Consider the following 15,641-nt stretch of genomic DNA (forward strand, 5'->3'; position numbering starts at 1 on the left):
TTTTTTTACATTTTTATTTTTTAAAAATTTATTTGTTTTTAGACAGAGGGGAAGGGAGGGAGAGGAACATCAATGTGTGGTTGCCTGTCACGTGCCCCCCACTGGGGACCTGGCCCACAACCCAGGCATGTGCCCTGACTGGGAATTGAACCAGCGACCCTTTGGTTCATAGGCCGATGCTCAGTCCACCTGAACCAAACCAGCCAGGGCTATTTTTATTTTTTAATTGTTTTTCTTTTTTTTATTGTTGTTAAAATACAGTGGTCTCCTTTTCCCTCCCACCCCCCACCCCACCCATCCCCACCTCCCACCCTCGATCCTACCCCCTTTTGGCTTTGTTCATGTGTCCTTTATCCATGTTTCTTGATGACCCTTCCCCTCTCCCCACCCCCAGTTATCCCCTGTCCCCTCCCCTCTAGTTACTGTCAGTTCTGTATTTTCAGTATATATACTTATACGTAATAAATGTCACAAAACAGTATTAGCTTGTTTATACATATTTTCATTCTCCAGATTTAAATCCTTTTTGTTTGTTTGTTTGTTTGTTTCATAGACATAGAGACTCCATAATAGCATCCTTTGGTAGTGCTATTTGGAATCCAGAAAATACAACAAAACAGTGTAATTTAACACAAAAGCATTACTGTTCCTGTGCCTTATCAAAATTGAAAATTAAAAACACAAAGATGCCAAATTATAAATTTACGTTAATGTGTGTGCTTGCTTTATATTCGTTATTTCCCCATCCAAAGCCATGCCAAATATTTCACTTAGCTCTGTGATTCAGCGGATGCTTTCACATTCATGGTTTCATTTAATTCTTATAATCTTAAAAAATAATGCTCCAGATACAAAAAGTAGGCAAATTAAATCAGTATTCTGAAAAGTTTTGAGAAGTAAAAAATTAATAAAGTTGTTTTCGTTTGGCAAAACACTTTATTTCTTTTGTAGCTGCTTTCACAAAGAGGTTTGGGAAATAGAAGGTATGTTAAGGCCTCAGTGAAGTACCCTCTTCAAATATCTAAGATGAATGTAGAGGTGATTGTGTGAATAGGATTTCTTAGGTTCAAAACTTGAAAATTCACTGGCCAGAACAGTGCAATTTCATATTAGAATTCTTACCCTGGGAAAATACAAGGATAATTATTTTTTGGAACACTGACAGAGAACAAGCTATTTCAGGAGAAATTATCTTGATTGTAAAGCCCAAGGTGTCCTTAAAGTCAGCAAACCCTAAGAATTGAGCATAATCTTTGATAAAAAAAAAAAGTTTTTTCCAGTGACTCTTGTTTGCAAACATTTATAACTCGCCAAAGTATATCATTTTAATTTTAGAAAAATATCATTAAACACAATAGTTTCTGTACCCAGAGCTATACCTCATTTATTTGGAGGTTGCATGGACAGCATTATAAATTACATGGAACATGGCCAAGGAGCAGAAAAAGAGTAGAACAAAAGGCCACCGGATTTGTCCATTGATTTGATAAAGTTCATGAAGCCCAAAGCCCACTGAAAGTTCTTAAGGAGGTGACTATTCAGGTCCTTTTTGGAAGATTTTAAAAAAATTTTACTCTTGATGTTAGAGATAGTTCTAATAAACTTCATTATTTTGTTTTTCTGCCCCTGGTAGATTAAAAGCCAAGAGAAAGTACAAAAAGAATAAATGCGTGAAACATGAAATAATAGAATAGCCCTACGTAGCCTGGAAGAGAGCAAAAAAAAAGGGGCCTCTCTATAAGGGTGCAGGGACACTTGGCCTTAAGAAACAATTTAGCACAGGGCAGGACAGAGGAGAGAATGAGCGAGCGAGAGATTATTTGTGGCTATTACTATTTATGTGATTTAATTTGTATGTAGCATAGATAATTTAGTTATTTTAACAGTTTACTCTCAAAGAAAATTATGTTAAAAAATCATTATTCTCTCATCTACTAAATGTAAGTGTTTCACCCATAATGGCATATAGCACATTAGCTTCCTAAACCGAAAATACTGCTAGCAGCCGCTTTTCATACGCGTAGCTATCTGTCTTTGCTGTGTGTGTGTATACATATAACTACACGCACATATAAACTCACGTGTCTTATTGTTATATTTGCATACATAGGTTTACTTTGTAAAACAGATACTTTACCTTAGAAGGTGCCTGCTAAGCTCATCAAGATGTTACTTTGAATAGTTTAATATCCATTTCTATTTTGTAACTTCCTTTTATTATAGGCATATCAAATACTTGTGACGACTTAAAAGGAGAATAGAATTGGGGGTAATTATCAAAAATCATATTATTTGGAAATAGGTTATATAGTTTTATAAATAGCATTTTATTATATTTCAAGGTTACAAGTGCCTCTTCAGATTAAGAGTATTTAAATAAAGACAGTGTCATTTGCCAGGCCAAAGAAATAGGAAAACTTCTCAGCTTAACAAAAACAATTCAGAATGCATCGGAAGCATTAAAATGGTCATTTCAAAATCACACAAAAAATAAATACCTGCCATGTTACTGACTGCTTAAACCTTAACCAAATATCTGCTTTGGTTCGAGTATTTTTCTGAGATATTTTTCTCGTGTTAATTTGTTGTTCACATTCAATTAAATATATGCATGTGTGTTCATGTTCACATGTGAACATGTTAAAAAGTTCCTATGTTTTCCAAAACTGATAATTGGGATATCGTATTATCAAGAAGAACATCCGGGACATATACATTCAAAGTTTTACGTGAAGAATTTGGGAAGAGTTAGCATGGATTCAAAAGACTGCTTGACTGCAAGTCTCCTCAGATATTTCAATTTGCTATCAGGCGTCACGGGCCTCCGTGAAGGGGCTAAAATCAGTATCTTCTGAAGTGATCTGTATAAAAACGCCCCAAATAATTGTTTCTTTCTTTGTTCACATGTAATGAGTTACATTAACATCTGAGAAGCAACTGAACAGCACAGATATGTTTGTGTAATGGCATTTAGGTAGTGTGCATTAAATTGGAAAAATACGACATTGTTAAATAAATGAGAAATACCTTTTAAGTCTACTCCAATGAAGATTACATTATGAAATGAAGCAAAGTGTTGTGCTTGAATTCTGGGAATTCCAAAATGGAAATTATATTGCCGCTGTGGGGCCCAGCAATTCTAGCCAAATACCTATTTTTAAAATTATCCTTTTAAGCTGATAGTTTTTCCATTAATTTATTCTACAAACATTTTTGATAATCTGCTCTATGCTAGGTGCTGTGTATGCATGAGTCTTTGCTGCGTTTATTTTGCATCGTAAGGTAGCTAGGGTGTATAGCCTTGTTTACTAAATCATCGTGTTACTTGACGGGTGATTTCTTCCAAGGTAGACCGTCTGTGTCGGTGCTTATGTGCTGGCGCTTACTTTGAGGGGATCCAAAGCCCTTTCCTTTCACTTCTTTCCTAACCATATTCAGTGACTAGAATTCTACCCTGTCACTAATTTATGTGAATTCATTGAGAAATCCTTATTAAAATGCAGATGTTATCCTGTGAAGGATAACACTCTAAACCACTATAAACCATTAACACGTTATTGAGATTGAGTTTATCAGTTTAATTAGACGGTAACCAAGCTTGGCCCTGGGGAATTAGGTAAATGGGGTGGTGTGGACAGGAAGAATGACCGTGAGGCAGCTCAGCGAGCCGGTACAGCCAGAACCTTTATACGGGACACTACACACCCCTGGCCGTACTTACATACTGGCAAATCCAGCTCCACCGCAAATCTCTTTCACTGACAGCCTGCCCTGCTCCACAAATTCATTCTAATTTTCTAAAATGAATCATATGACTATAAGGGAGGCTCTCCTGCAGTCTTTGACTCTGAGCATTTTATGTCTTTCATGTGTTTTATTCTTTTTAAGCAAAAGGTTCATTATAAGCTAATACAGTTTGTTGATCAATTAATGTCATTCGAAGGTGGAACCCGTTTTTGTTTCAGAGCTTAACATGGGTCATTTTCTAGATGATTCAGTAGGGGGGCATACCTAAGAGCAAACACTATCCCTTTGCTGTTTTCACTGTGTAAAATCACAGCCAATCCATTTGGACTCATTAGACTGATTATTCAAGGTCTTTTGACCAGCGACTTGCTTAAGAGCACGTGAGGCCAAGTACCGTCACAGCTCCCATACTGCCATGTGGTTTGGAATGTCCATGTTGTTCTGAATGTCCATGTCGTTCCAAACAGTGGCCAGGAAGACTGAGCCCATCCCTGTCTCGTGTGTCGTGATCTTGTCTTTTATATACTTTATTATTTGAGTCTTTTTTTTCCCTCTCTATGGGTTAACACAGTATTTTTTTTTTTTTGGTGCCAAATTTGCTTATTTAACTTGCCTTTTAGGCTTATAATTTCTAGAAATGATCAAGGAGAAATAAATAAAAATAGGTCAACTGTCCTTTTCACTGTAGTAATCTCCAGAAGGAGACTTAATTGTCTTTCTCTGAAGACTTCTGTGACTAGCTCTACCTCTAACCTCTGTAAGCGAACTGAATTCTTTCCCATTTCCATGTCACTCATGAGCCATCAGAACCCACATAAAGCCTATGATCCCATTTAGGATTTGCATGCCATTGTACTGTTACTTTAAAACATCTATAATATTTGCCCTGGCTGGTGCAGCTCAGTGGATTAAGCACCAGCCTGCAAATCAAAGGGTCACTGGTTCGATTCCTAGTCAGGCACATGCCTGGGTTGTGGGCCAGGTCCCCAGTGGGGGGTGTATGAGAGGCAACCACACATTAATGTTTCCCTGTCTTTCTCCCTCCCTGCCCCTCTCTCTAAAAATAAATAAATAAGATCTTGAAAAAAATCCATAATATTTAAGAATGTCCTTTTGAAAAAAGATAATCAGATTTCAAAGATTTTTAAAGTTAAAAGATTTTCATACCATGGCTCACTTCAACTCATTAATAAATAATCTGGATTTATTTTGAAGGTTTGGAACATCTTTAACTTGATTAACCTTAACAGAATTTAAAAGGCTCCATCACTTGGTCCTGATTTTCATCCATTCTTCATTAGTTAGACTTTGAAGGCATTGACACATCCTCTATATACCATATTTGTACTGGATCTATAGGGATTTTAAAGGAATGTATTAAAATAATGTGGCAGCCAGCACATTTTCCATCTGCAGCTTCTTTGACCTCATAACTCATAAATGTATCAGTAACCACCCATTTGAAACTTATATTGAGGAGAGAGGACTTGCCTAAATCATGGAGGAAGTTGCTTAAATCACAGCGTTCTAACAACGTAGGTATAAGGCAGCATTTGTTTCAAAACAGGATTGCCTTCATCTCACACAGTTATGTAGCCCCTCAAAAAACAAATTTAAGTAACAAAAATGTGTATATGTATTTTTTGTATACATATATACAAAAAGTGTGTGATCACTCAAGTTTTAGAGAAACCAAAGTTCTTTTTTAAAAGCTGATGAGTGATGTCTAGGCCTGCTTCCATAGCTCAAAATCTCAAAACTGTTTCTAACTCAACTTTAGCTGTTGCAAATCATACTTTGGTCCCCTAATGATCCATTTTAAGCATCGCTTGAGCTTTTCATTTCTTAATAAAAACAGCTTCTTTGGGGCTTTCTTCCACATCTCTTGATTTTCATTCCCAGAAAATGAGCAGAGTGTATTCTTCTGGGTACATGTCATTAGAAAGGACTATGCACAGAGAGAAATAAAATGAATTAGTATGGCTAGAGCACTTACTTGCTAATGATGCATGAATATCTATAATGATAAAAGGTGGTGAAGAACATTAACAAAAGTAGGTTGATTTTCAAAAGGTTAGACAGGATTTGTACACATCAGAATTCAGGATATAATTATTCAAGGCAGAGTTAATGAAATTCAAATGAAAAATGCAAAAATCTGAATATGAGTTACATGGATTTTGCATAAAGAAGAGAATGTGAACATGGTACTTCCAATTATACTGACTTTTAAGTAACTGTCTGAAAATTTTATTAAAGCAAACTGAAAGTCATTCAGTGGATATAGTTTACTCATTACGGAGTTGCATGGCTGTCAAAGGAAGGATTTATTTTAAGGAGTAGATGGTAAACTAGATCTCCAAATCTCTGACGCTCTTGATTAAAATCTTAGTAGTTTCCTATATAGGAAAATTACAGTACCTCTCTCTCTATAAAAATCTATTTATATATAATACATCTGTATATAAAATCAATTAGAACTTTATAATAAATGAGAATATCAAAAATTTACAAAACTAGGTTTTCCAGAAAATGACTTGACATTTGCCCAATTTTGTCAAAGAGTTATTTTGAGGTATTTCTGTTTTTCCATAAACATTCACAGGATTTTTCCTGTGACATGTACCACTTAACTTTTCCTGTCTATGATGACGGGGCACTGTGTATCAGGATGACAGAGGGCGCTAAGTCCTCCACCACATCAGTCTGCATTAAATGTTTTAAGCGTGTGATATTAACCTCTTAGAATTTAACTTAGGAAATACATCTGAGTCAGTGCCTACAGGTGATTCTAACCAGAAGGCATTTAGGAATTATAAACATTTAATTAAATTTGTTTTGCACCAGAACAAATAGAAAGAAAATTACTTATTTATCAGTAGTTTAGGGTCACAAATATTGCAACTTTTTTAATCATTCAGATCTTTTCTAAAGTGATAGAATATACCTTTCTATTTCTTTGATTGCTTTTAGCAACTGTAACACTTTTAATACGTCTAATTGGGTTAGAGAACCTCATCATGCCGTGTGTGAGCATGGGGTGAATAGGATGTGGCATAGTTCGTCCACTTATTTCCGTGGAGTGATACCAACTGCTCTAAGACTTATGCGTGATAGTGTTTGAAAATAATCACACTATGCATATTAATAGAGCATGCCCTAGCTGCAGTGTGATGGCTAATGATTCTTTGAAGGCTGTTATAATCAGATCAATAAGGACTTCATCTTTAAAGCAAAAGTAAAGCAAAATTGGTGTCTAGAACCAGATACAAAATTACAAATTATTTGAAATATTCCAGGTTTAAGTAGATGCCATAACATTCTCCTAAAAGACATTTCCATTAAAATGTAGGCAAAAATGTGTTCTAATGTGCTGAGGAATATTTCCTAGGAGGAAAAGTATGCAAATCAATATGTAATCAAAGAATCTATGACAGAGACACATTGTCAAGTAGTGAAAAGCCAGTAAATGAGGAGCCGGAGTACAGTGGGCGCTGGCTCTCAGAGCCCTAGGTTAGGCCTGAAGCTCATGATGATAGATCTCCTTTCTGAGACACGGAACTCCGATCTTCAAAACTGTGTGGGGAAAGTTAATTACTACTTAAATAAATGCCATTTTTATGTTAAACTTTATGCAAAACAAAAAACCATCCACAAACATTGAAGAATTACAGATTTGGGTTTTAAATTGTATTTCAGGGACTTCAATCCAAGGCAGTAGTCAAATGTGAATTTCAGGGCCTATTTTCATTATTGTATTTAATGGTTCAATTAAGTTGCTTGCTATTTATAATTCATACTTACTATACATAAGGCACCAATATGAATTTAAGACAGCTGAAAGTGTCCCAAGTGTAGGTAATGAAGATCTAGGAAACTACATGTCAAAAGAGACACAGAAAGGACATATAAAGAACTTAGAATCATTTTCTTTTTAAGAGAAAAGGATGTCAGGATATCAAAACCTTTTGAAAAATCACACTGATTTTTAAAAATGAGACTCAGATGATTTCTGAATATTGTGAAGATATGGGTCATTGTAAAACAACTCTTTTTGGTTAAACAAAAATGCATGCAGTATACATACATAGAAGAGAGAAACTAGTACTAGTCTCTTACCCAACTCCATCCCTAATAACAAAAACACTGTTCTATAGGAACTTACAGGTATAACACGCATACAATTACAAAGAAAGGTAATTGCACCATTTAATAAAAATTATAGAGAAAATATCTTGTTTCCAAAAATGTAGAACTATCTTTCCCTCTGGAACTGTAGCAACTGATGCAAATAAGAAAGACAAATTTATTAACTTGGAAATTTTTATTAGGAACAATAGTCAGAAGTCACAGTATATTTGCTCGACTTGTGTTGTTAGGCCGAATGTGTCACTCAAAATGGCAAATTCAAATAGCCTGCTAGTTTATTTGTCTTTTTAACTGGTGAAATGCTTGATTTGAAATGAAGAACTTGAGAATTTGGATTTAAAAATCTATGGTTTAAACCTATGAAGTGTCTTCATCAAATTCTAGCCTCAAAGTCTAATAATATTTTAAATGGAAAATTAGAAGTGCACGTAGATTATCATTCCATTAATTATGAAGGAAGACGTGTCAGGTATTTGGTTATGATATGCACATTAAACCGAACTTTGTAGAAGGTATCATTACATCATTTAAGCTAATTTGTGTAATGCTAAGAATTTGCAGTGCTGTAAGTAGATGAGACATCTAAATTAGAATTATGTCATTTTTATATTATGTAAGAATGAAGTACAAGAATCCTGGATGTGAGAAATTAAAAAGAATGCATAAATGGACCAGCTTATAATTGCACTCATCCTGTGTGGCTTCAGTCTGGGACCCTACACTCCATTTAATTACACTACTGCCAGAGTGTGGGTAGTCTTGTCCTAAAGGCCAGGCAATAATAAATGGCTGTGTTAGCACACCTGTCACTGGAACTCCAGCAGAGCCCTACTGAACCCCTCAGCTGATCCCATCGACAGGCAGGGGGCAGGGGGTCGATTCAAAGCAAAGTTACTAGGAAACTAATTTCACTTTCAAGAGTTCTGCTGCTTACACAGAGTGGGGGGAAAGCAGGTTTAGAGCTGTTCATATGGAAAAGAATACAATGATAATATAAGAATACCTCTCTTTTGCATGTTCAGTACTGTAAACCTCCTTTTGCCCCCCTATACTGCAGACAGGAGAGCAGAGGTCATCTGTGTTTTTGAATTTGCATGTCTCATAGAATCTATTCTTGCTCTTATGAGGACTAGGGAAAGAGGAACTACTGGCCAGGTCTTAAGGGACTCTGAGCTCCAAGTGCCCATCACATCTAGCCCTTGAATGCCAGGTAGGAAAGCACAGGTGCAGGAGGAGAGGCTGCTGCTCCCCTAGGTGTTCAGGATTTCTGGAGTTCTTATTACAATAGGAATTCTCCCCTCAGTCCTCATCACCTAGTACCTAAATTAGCAGCTTAACTTCCTAAGAAACTAGCATCAAAGAGATGACCTGATGTCTAGAATTTGGAGGAGAGGAGTGCTTAATAGTAGAGTACATACCAGCCAAGAACACTTTGCCCCTCAATATTGCCCCTCAGTGAGGTATTGTATTCAATACCTCAATCAAAATTAGGGGGAGCCTTGCCTGGTGTGGCTCAGTGGATTGAGTGCCAGCCTGCGAACCAAAGGGTCTCTGGTTCGATTCCCAGTCAGGACACATGCCTGGGTTGCAGGCCAGGTCCCCAGTAGGGGGTGCACGAGAGGCAACCACACATGGATGTTTCTGTCCCTCTCTTTCTCCCTCCCTTCCCCTCTCTCTAAAAATAAATATATAAAATATTAAAAAAAAAGATTAGGGGGAAAGTTATAGGAAAGGTTCCTTTGATATGAATACCATAGATGTAGACACCTCCATCCTACCCCACACCAAATTTTTAAGGAACCTTAAAGTTACATTTTATAAACCAGTTTTTAAAATGATCCTTTTATCAGGATAAAACTATCCTTCTCATGACCTTATGGCTCTTGGTCTTTCATTCTTATATTCATGGTACTAATGCGTATGTATCTCTTAATATAAAAGGTCCTAACACTTTTGGAAGGAGAGGGTGTATAAATAATAACCTTTTTACTAGACTTATTGTGCATTTTTATCCACTTTCAGCCCTCTGTCAGCTATAATCTGGAATCTGTATAAACTCGAGAGATCTTTTCGTTATTATGAGGCTAAAAGAATTGTCCTTTTGTATATCTATACCAGCACACGGTCCGGGAAGAGTCGGTGAAGGTGATGACCGAGGACATGCCTTTGGAAATTTCTTATGTGCCTTCTACTTATCTGACTGAGATCACTCATGTCTCTCAAGCTCTGTCCGAAGTGGAACAACTTCTTAATGCTCCCGACCTCTGTGCTAAAGATTGTGAAGATCTCTTTAAACAAGAGGAGTCTCTGAAGGTAAAAGCAAAGCACTTTCATTTAGACTTTACAAGGCGATCACACTGATATTCAGCGGTACCAACACAATTGACTTAAGCGTGTAAAGTGAAGGCATTTTGACTTACACGTAGAAATCTGGGGTGGAAAGAGAAACATATGCTCAAAGAGGTATTTCTTAGTATTTAATGTTGAGAGACCTCCTAAAACAAAGGACTACACAGAAGTAATGGTTTGACATACATTCATTTAAGGCAGAAGGGACGCGTGAAAAAATAAGCTTTGATAGTTGAGCGGTTCATTCCCCACCGATCCCTTACTTTCCTGTCTTCTCTTATAAAAGGGGAAATTAGATAAGGTTTTAGAGTATCTCTATTGTATATGATTTTATGTTTATATCTTCCACTTAAATTTACTTGTTCAATTTCAAGTTAGTGTCAGTATCAATACCACACTGTATGAAATCTAATTGAATAGAAAGCAAAAAACTCTTTTGTTTAAAAGTACCAGGCAAAGGCCACCAACCAGATCCACTTTTTCTCAAACCACCAACTGCAAGTTCTGAATGCCAAGTTCAAAGTCAGGAAAAATGTGATAAGGAAATGGGCTTAGAGTTTCAGAGGGAAGTATCTGAAGATAAATGAATGTAACATCAAGGGAATGTCCATAATAATGTGTGTCTCAAGATAATTTTTGTGATCATACATTTTACACTCAAAATGAAATATTACAGTGTAGCCAGAACTTGGTATTTCCTAATGCAAATAGCATAAAATTATAAACAGAAGATGAGCGTGCTCTCAGCAGCGCCTATTAGGCAAAGTATTTTTATACTTTAAATGATTTTTTGAAAGTGCATGCCATATCACACATTTATGTGCATAAGTCTACAAACAGATAAAGCTGTTTGTTCTGGAGATCAGAGTTGCACCATCTGAGTGACTTGAGCTTTAATATCTTACATTATTATCTCAACTAAAGCTCTAAACTTACACGCCCGAAGTACAACGAGAGAGGCAGCGCTCTCTGGCACCACTCCATCCATCTGAGCATCGTGCTATTTCTTACTCTCTGTGAAGTAAAAGTCAAATGGCTGATGAGTACAGTGAAGGAAAGAAACCCTATCAACTGATACAGGAGACATGCCAGCACTCCTGTCATTATTCACAGGAACTGATTTCTCATGACAGCACAGTTTGTGAGTCTGCCATTGCCATTCAACATGTAAATCATGGCTAATGAGCTAATATTCATTCTTCTCCACGTTCATGGACATATGGGTCAAGAGAGCAGCGGCCCTAAGCTGATTAAGTTGCCAATGGAATATCTTTGTTTTCATACATCTTAACGCGGCACGCTCAGAATGATGGGCCTCTGGCTACACTCGTAGTTAATCGTTTGGTCTTCCAGATATATTTAATAATGTTGTAGCTGACACCAATTGTGGTGATATTGATTACTGTGGTTTGCGAAAAGAACTGCAGGTTTAATTTAACTGGATAATTGAACCCTCATTAGATGTAGTTCGGGGCGTGATTCCATCTCATTCCCAGCACATCTCCCGCAGCAGGCAAATGGGCTTCCTACCTTTGCGGGCTTTTGGAAGGGTTATAGTTTTGATCTCAGTCTTTCAATGAATATGTATTTCCTCTTAAAGGCATTCATCTTTGTCATTATCCTGTAGTAAAAATAGAAAAGGAATGCATAAATTGTACAGCTGCTGGTTGGGAAGGTTTGAAATTAAATTGTGGTTGATTTTATTCCTGACAGATTTGCATGAATCAAATTATAGAGCTGTAGTAGCTATTGCTGTTGTTTAACATGCATATTTATGGCAAGTGCAATACAACACAAATAATGTGTGATAAGTTAAAATAATTCCTTTCTGGATAGAATATAATAAATACAACACGTGATTTTCATACATGTATTGAATTGGGAAGCTCCCCAATCATTTTGACAAGGACTAAGCCGATAAACACCTATTTACGTATGGAAGTCTGCATTTCATAGCCAGTACATTAAGTAGCTCAGGCACAACTAGTGATGAATGAGGAACGTATACCTAAGTAATATTTATTCTTTTTTAAAAGATTTTTATTTATTTATTTTGAGACAGAGGGGAAGGGAGGGCAAAAAACATCAATGTGTGGCTGCCTCTCATGCACCCCCTACTGGGGACCTGGCCTACAATCCAGGCATGTGCCCTGACTGGGAATCGAACCAGAGACCCTTTGGTTCGCAGGCTGGCACTCAACCCACTGAGCCTCACCAGCTGGAGCTAAGTAATATTTATTCTCACATCAAAGCCAGTATTGGCATTGTGAAGCAGTTGATTGTGGTTGTTGATATGTAAAAAGTTTATAACATTAGTTACGTAGTTGATAATTGAACCTGCCTGGGTTGCGGGCCAGGTCCCCAGTAGGGGGCGGGTGAGAGGCAGCCACACATTGATGTTTCTCTCCCTCTTTCTCCCTCCCTTCCCATCTCTAAAAGTAAATAAATAAAATCTTCATTAAAAAAAAAGATGAACCACTTGATGAAATCAAGACTGCACCGAGCGGTGTAAGGGCGAATAGAACTACTACGGGGCAGGAGTCCTTGGGATGGCAGGGTTTGTGATTGTGACTGTGCATAGTGTGGAAAGACATTGGAGCAAATGTTGGAAGAAGGTAAGGGAGTCATCCTTGCTGTCGGGGCATCGTAAATAGCCAGTGTGAAGGCCCACATGTCGGGAGCGTGCCTAAGTTGATCAGTGGACAGCAGAAAGTCCACGGTGGCTGGAGCAGAATGAGCTCGGGAGGGTGGTAGGGCATGAGTCCAAAGGGGCTGTGGAGGTCCAGATTGTGGAGGGCCTGGGGGACCATTGTAGAAACTACCTTTCACTTGGAGTGAGATAGAAGCCATCGCAGGTTTTAGAGGAGATGTGATTTATGCACTGGTTGAAAGGAGAACTGTGGGGGATCAAGAGCAAAACAAGCACAGCTGGAAAAGAGATACGGGTGGCATGGACTGGGGTGGTACAGAGAGGGGTTTAGATTCTGGAAATGGTTTTAAAGTGCAGCTAGCAGATTTCTTTGTTTATTTGAACAGCAACTTGAGCGTGGGTGTATACAGACCCATTCTTAGCAGATTTGGGGGTCAAGAATGTTGGGGTGTCCTGCGAACTTGACAGAGGGTCCCTTGAGGGATGTGAGATTTCTTCTCATTGATATCTTGTGCCTTCCGTACTCCAGTCTTGCCTTGAAAGGGGTGAAGTACTGGCGCTGGAGGTCTTATCACCCGATCATGTTTAATAATGCCCATCACGTGAGTGGGGACAAGACTAAGGCCAAGTGCAAACTGATGGGTTTTCCACTCTGCCATTAGGGGGATAAGATAATGGAAGAAGGTGCTATATGTACAAATCTGAAAAAAATAAAATAAAAGTAACTCTCTGGGCACATTGTAATGCAGGGGCATGCAAGATAAAGGGTTAGATTTTTCACTGATTTCATATCTCTACAAAGGGATATTGCAATTATTCTAAATTAAATAATTATGGGTCACATGAAATGTCAGTGCAGATTTTGATTACAAATACTTTTTAAATTCCACGTAAATTTTCTAATAGAATAGTTTGGTGCACAGAAAAATAGGAATGTGATTAATGTATTACCATAATGTAAGAAGCGATCTTTTGGATTATATATAACATTCTAAATAATGTAATCATTTAGTGATTTCTCTAAGGAAACATTCAAATTTTTCAACCAACACATTTATTCAGTTATAAATGTAATTCCTTTCTTCAACTGTTTTTATGATTTGGGGATTTATTTGTTTAATTTGCTATTTACACTTGTGAATTACTTTATAAATCTTAATCTGTTCACTGAAATTTAAATCCTACTTAAGTCATTTCTACAGTACTTCATTTCTCATTTCTTTTATAGTGAAGAGATTATAGATACTTACTGCATTATAGTCATGCCCAGTTCGTACTTATATGTGCTTTGGTACAGTCTTCCTTTGTATTTAATCCGTGTCTCTGTTTTATAGGAAATTACTCATTGTTTCTCTCTGCTGTTATTTTATCAGGCCCAGCAGTTGTCTTACCTACTCTGAGTCCCATCTCTGCTAAAATGTACTTTAAAAAGAACTCATCACTACCCCTTCCATTCTCCCAGCCAGACCATTTTGATAATCCCCGTTCTATAAATTCTGGAAATCAGAAACTTGCCTGGTAACGCTTACAACTCAGGAGACGGGTAGAAATTGTGCAGTCGCGATGAAGTTTGTGGGGAGGCTCTTCTTCTCTTCGTGAGCTAGTCAAGCTTTGCTTTGACCAGTAATAATGTTGTTATTTTTGATCTGTGACATGTAATTACAGATGTTCTTTATTCAAAGACAGTGCATCCTCCCACGGAGAATGTTTTGGCCAAAATAAACAGTGGCGCTTTGGGAGTGTTTTTCACATGTGGACCATAAGCCGTGAAGAAAAAATCTAAAGGGCAAGTTACTATAGAGCCACTAAAAATAACTTTAGAAACTTCTTTAGAAGCTCAGAAAAATCTAATTAATAAGTACTTTAGTGCCTTTTGATTGAACCCTCTCCCCAATTCGATCTGTCATTAATGTACTGCCTGGGAGCTGGACAGGGCATAAAGAGGATGAGAATTAGATTTATATAGGGTGTTGCCTTCATCTGTCAGATAAAGACAAATTCCAGAGAGTGACAATGACCTAGAGTTGGAGTCTCTGGAACTCCAACTTCGAGTTTTCAGTGTTAAGATGGATCTACTCCCCAATGGCTGCTGTCACAACAGCTACTAATAGGCTGCTGTAATTCTTTTTTCTTAGAAATGAAAGTGGTGTGCCTCTCTGTTAACCAAGTTACAATGGGTCTCGAGGCATTTTTGTTAGCTAAAACTCCTTCAGGCCCCAAATGCGAAAACAGTACTGCAGGGTTGACTAAAAAATGCATGCACATGCGTTTGAGTGTGCGTGTATCCGTTTAACTGTAGTCCTGCATTCGTTAAAATGGTGATACTCAGCAGCAGCAGAAGGTACGATTTCCCCATTTGCAGTAGTTTGTAAATGAGTCGTCTCCCCCTTCTGACCTGTCCGCTGTGGAGACTGGCATCCGTCCTACATAGGACCGGTGGGAAGACAAAACTAGTATCTTGTCTGCCTTGTGTGCTACTGTATCTACAACTCCTAGAACAGTACCTAACGCTTAGTAGGACACCCAGCGTGCATCAGGTAAATGACTGAACGGCAGTCCGGTAAGTCCACATATGGACTCTGCAGTCAAAGAGCCCAGCAGCACTAATCTGCGGTCAGGTCCCAAGCTGAAAAAAGAAAACAAAATAGCCTCTTTTACATTATGTTGACTTCAATCATTCAGGTGTGTGAATTCTGACAATCTACGCACAGATGCCAGCATGGAGGCATGCGGTCTGGGTTTGTGA

The 15,641-nt window shown here is 37.7% G+C and overlaps 1 protein-coding gene across 5 annotated transcripts in view; it reads left to right on the forward strand.

The window, feature by feature from the left end:
* The window catches only part of DMD (dystrophin), a 1,965,474-nt gene that overhangs the window by 883,536 nt on the left and 1,066,297 nt on the right, over positions 1-15,641 (forward strand). For all 5 annotated transcript variants that reach the window (XM_053917632.1, XM_053917633.2, XM_053917631.1 and 2 more), the window contains one exon: positions 10,015-10,209. In XM_053917632.1, the coding sequence (XP_053773607.1) occupies positions 10,015-10,209 (195 nt within the window). The remainder of the gene's footprint in view (positions 1-10,014; positions 10,210-15,641) is intronic.

Source organism: Desmodus rotundus, chromosome X (assembly GCF_022682495.2).
Source record: "Desmodus rotundus isolate HL8 chromosome X, HLdesRot8A.1, whole genome shotgun sequence".
NCBI lineage: Eukaryota > Metazoa > Chordata > Mammalia > Chiroptera > Phyllostomidae > Desmodus > Desmodus rotundus.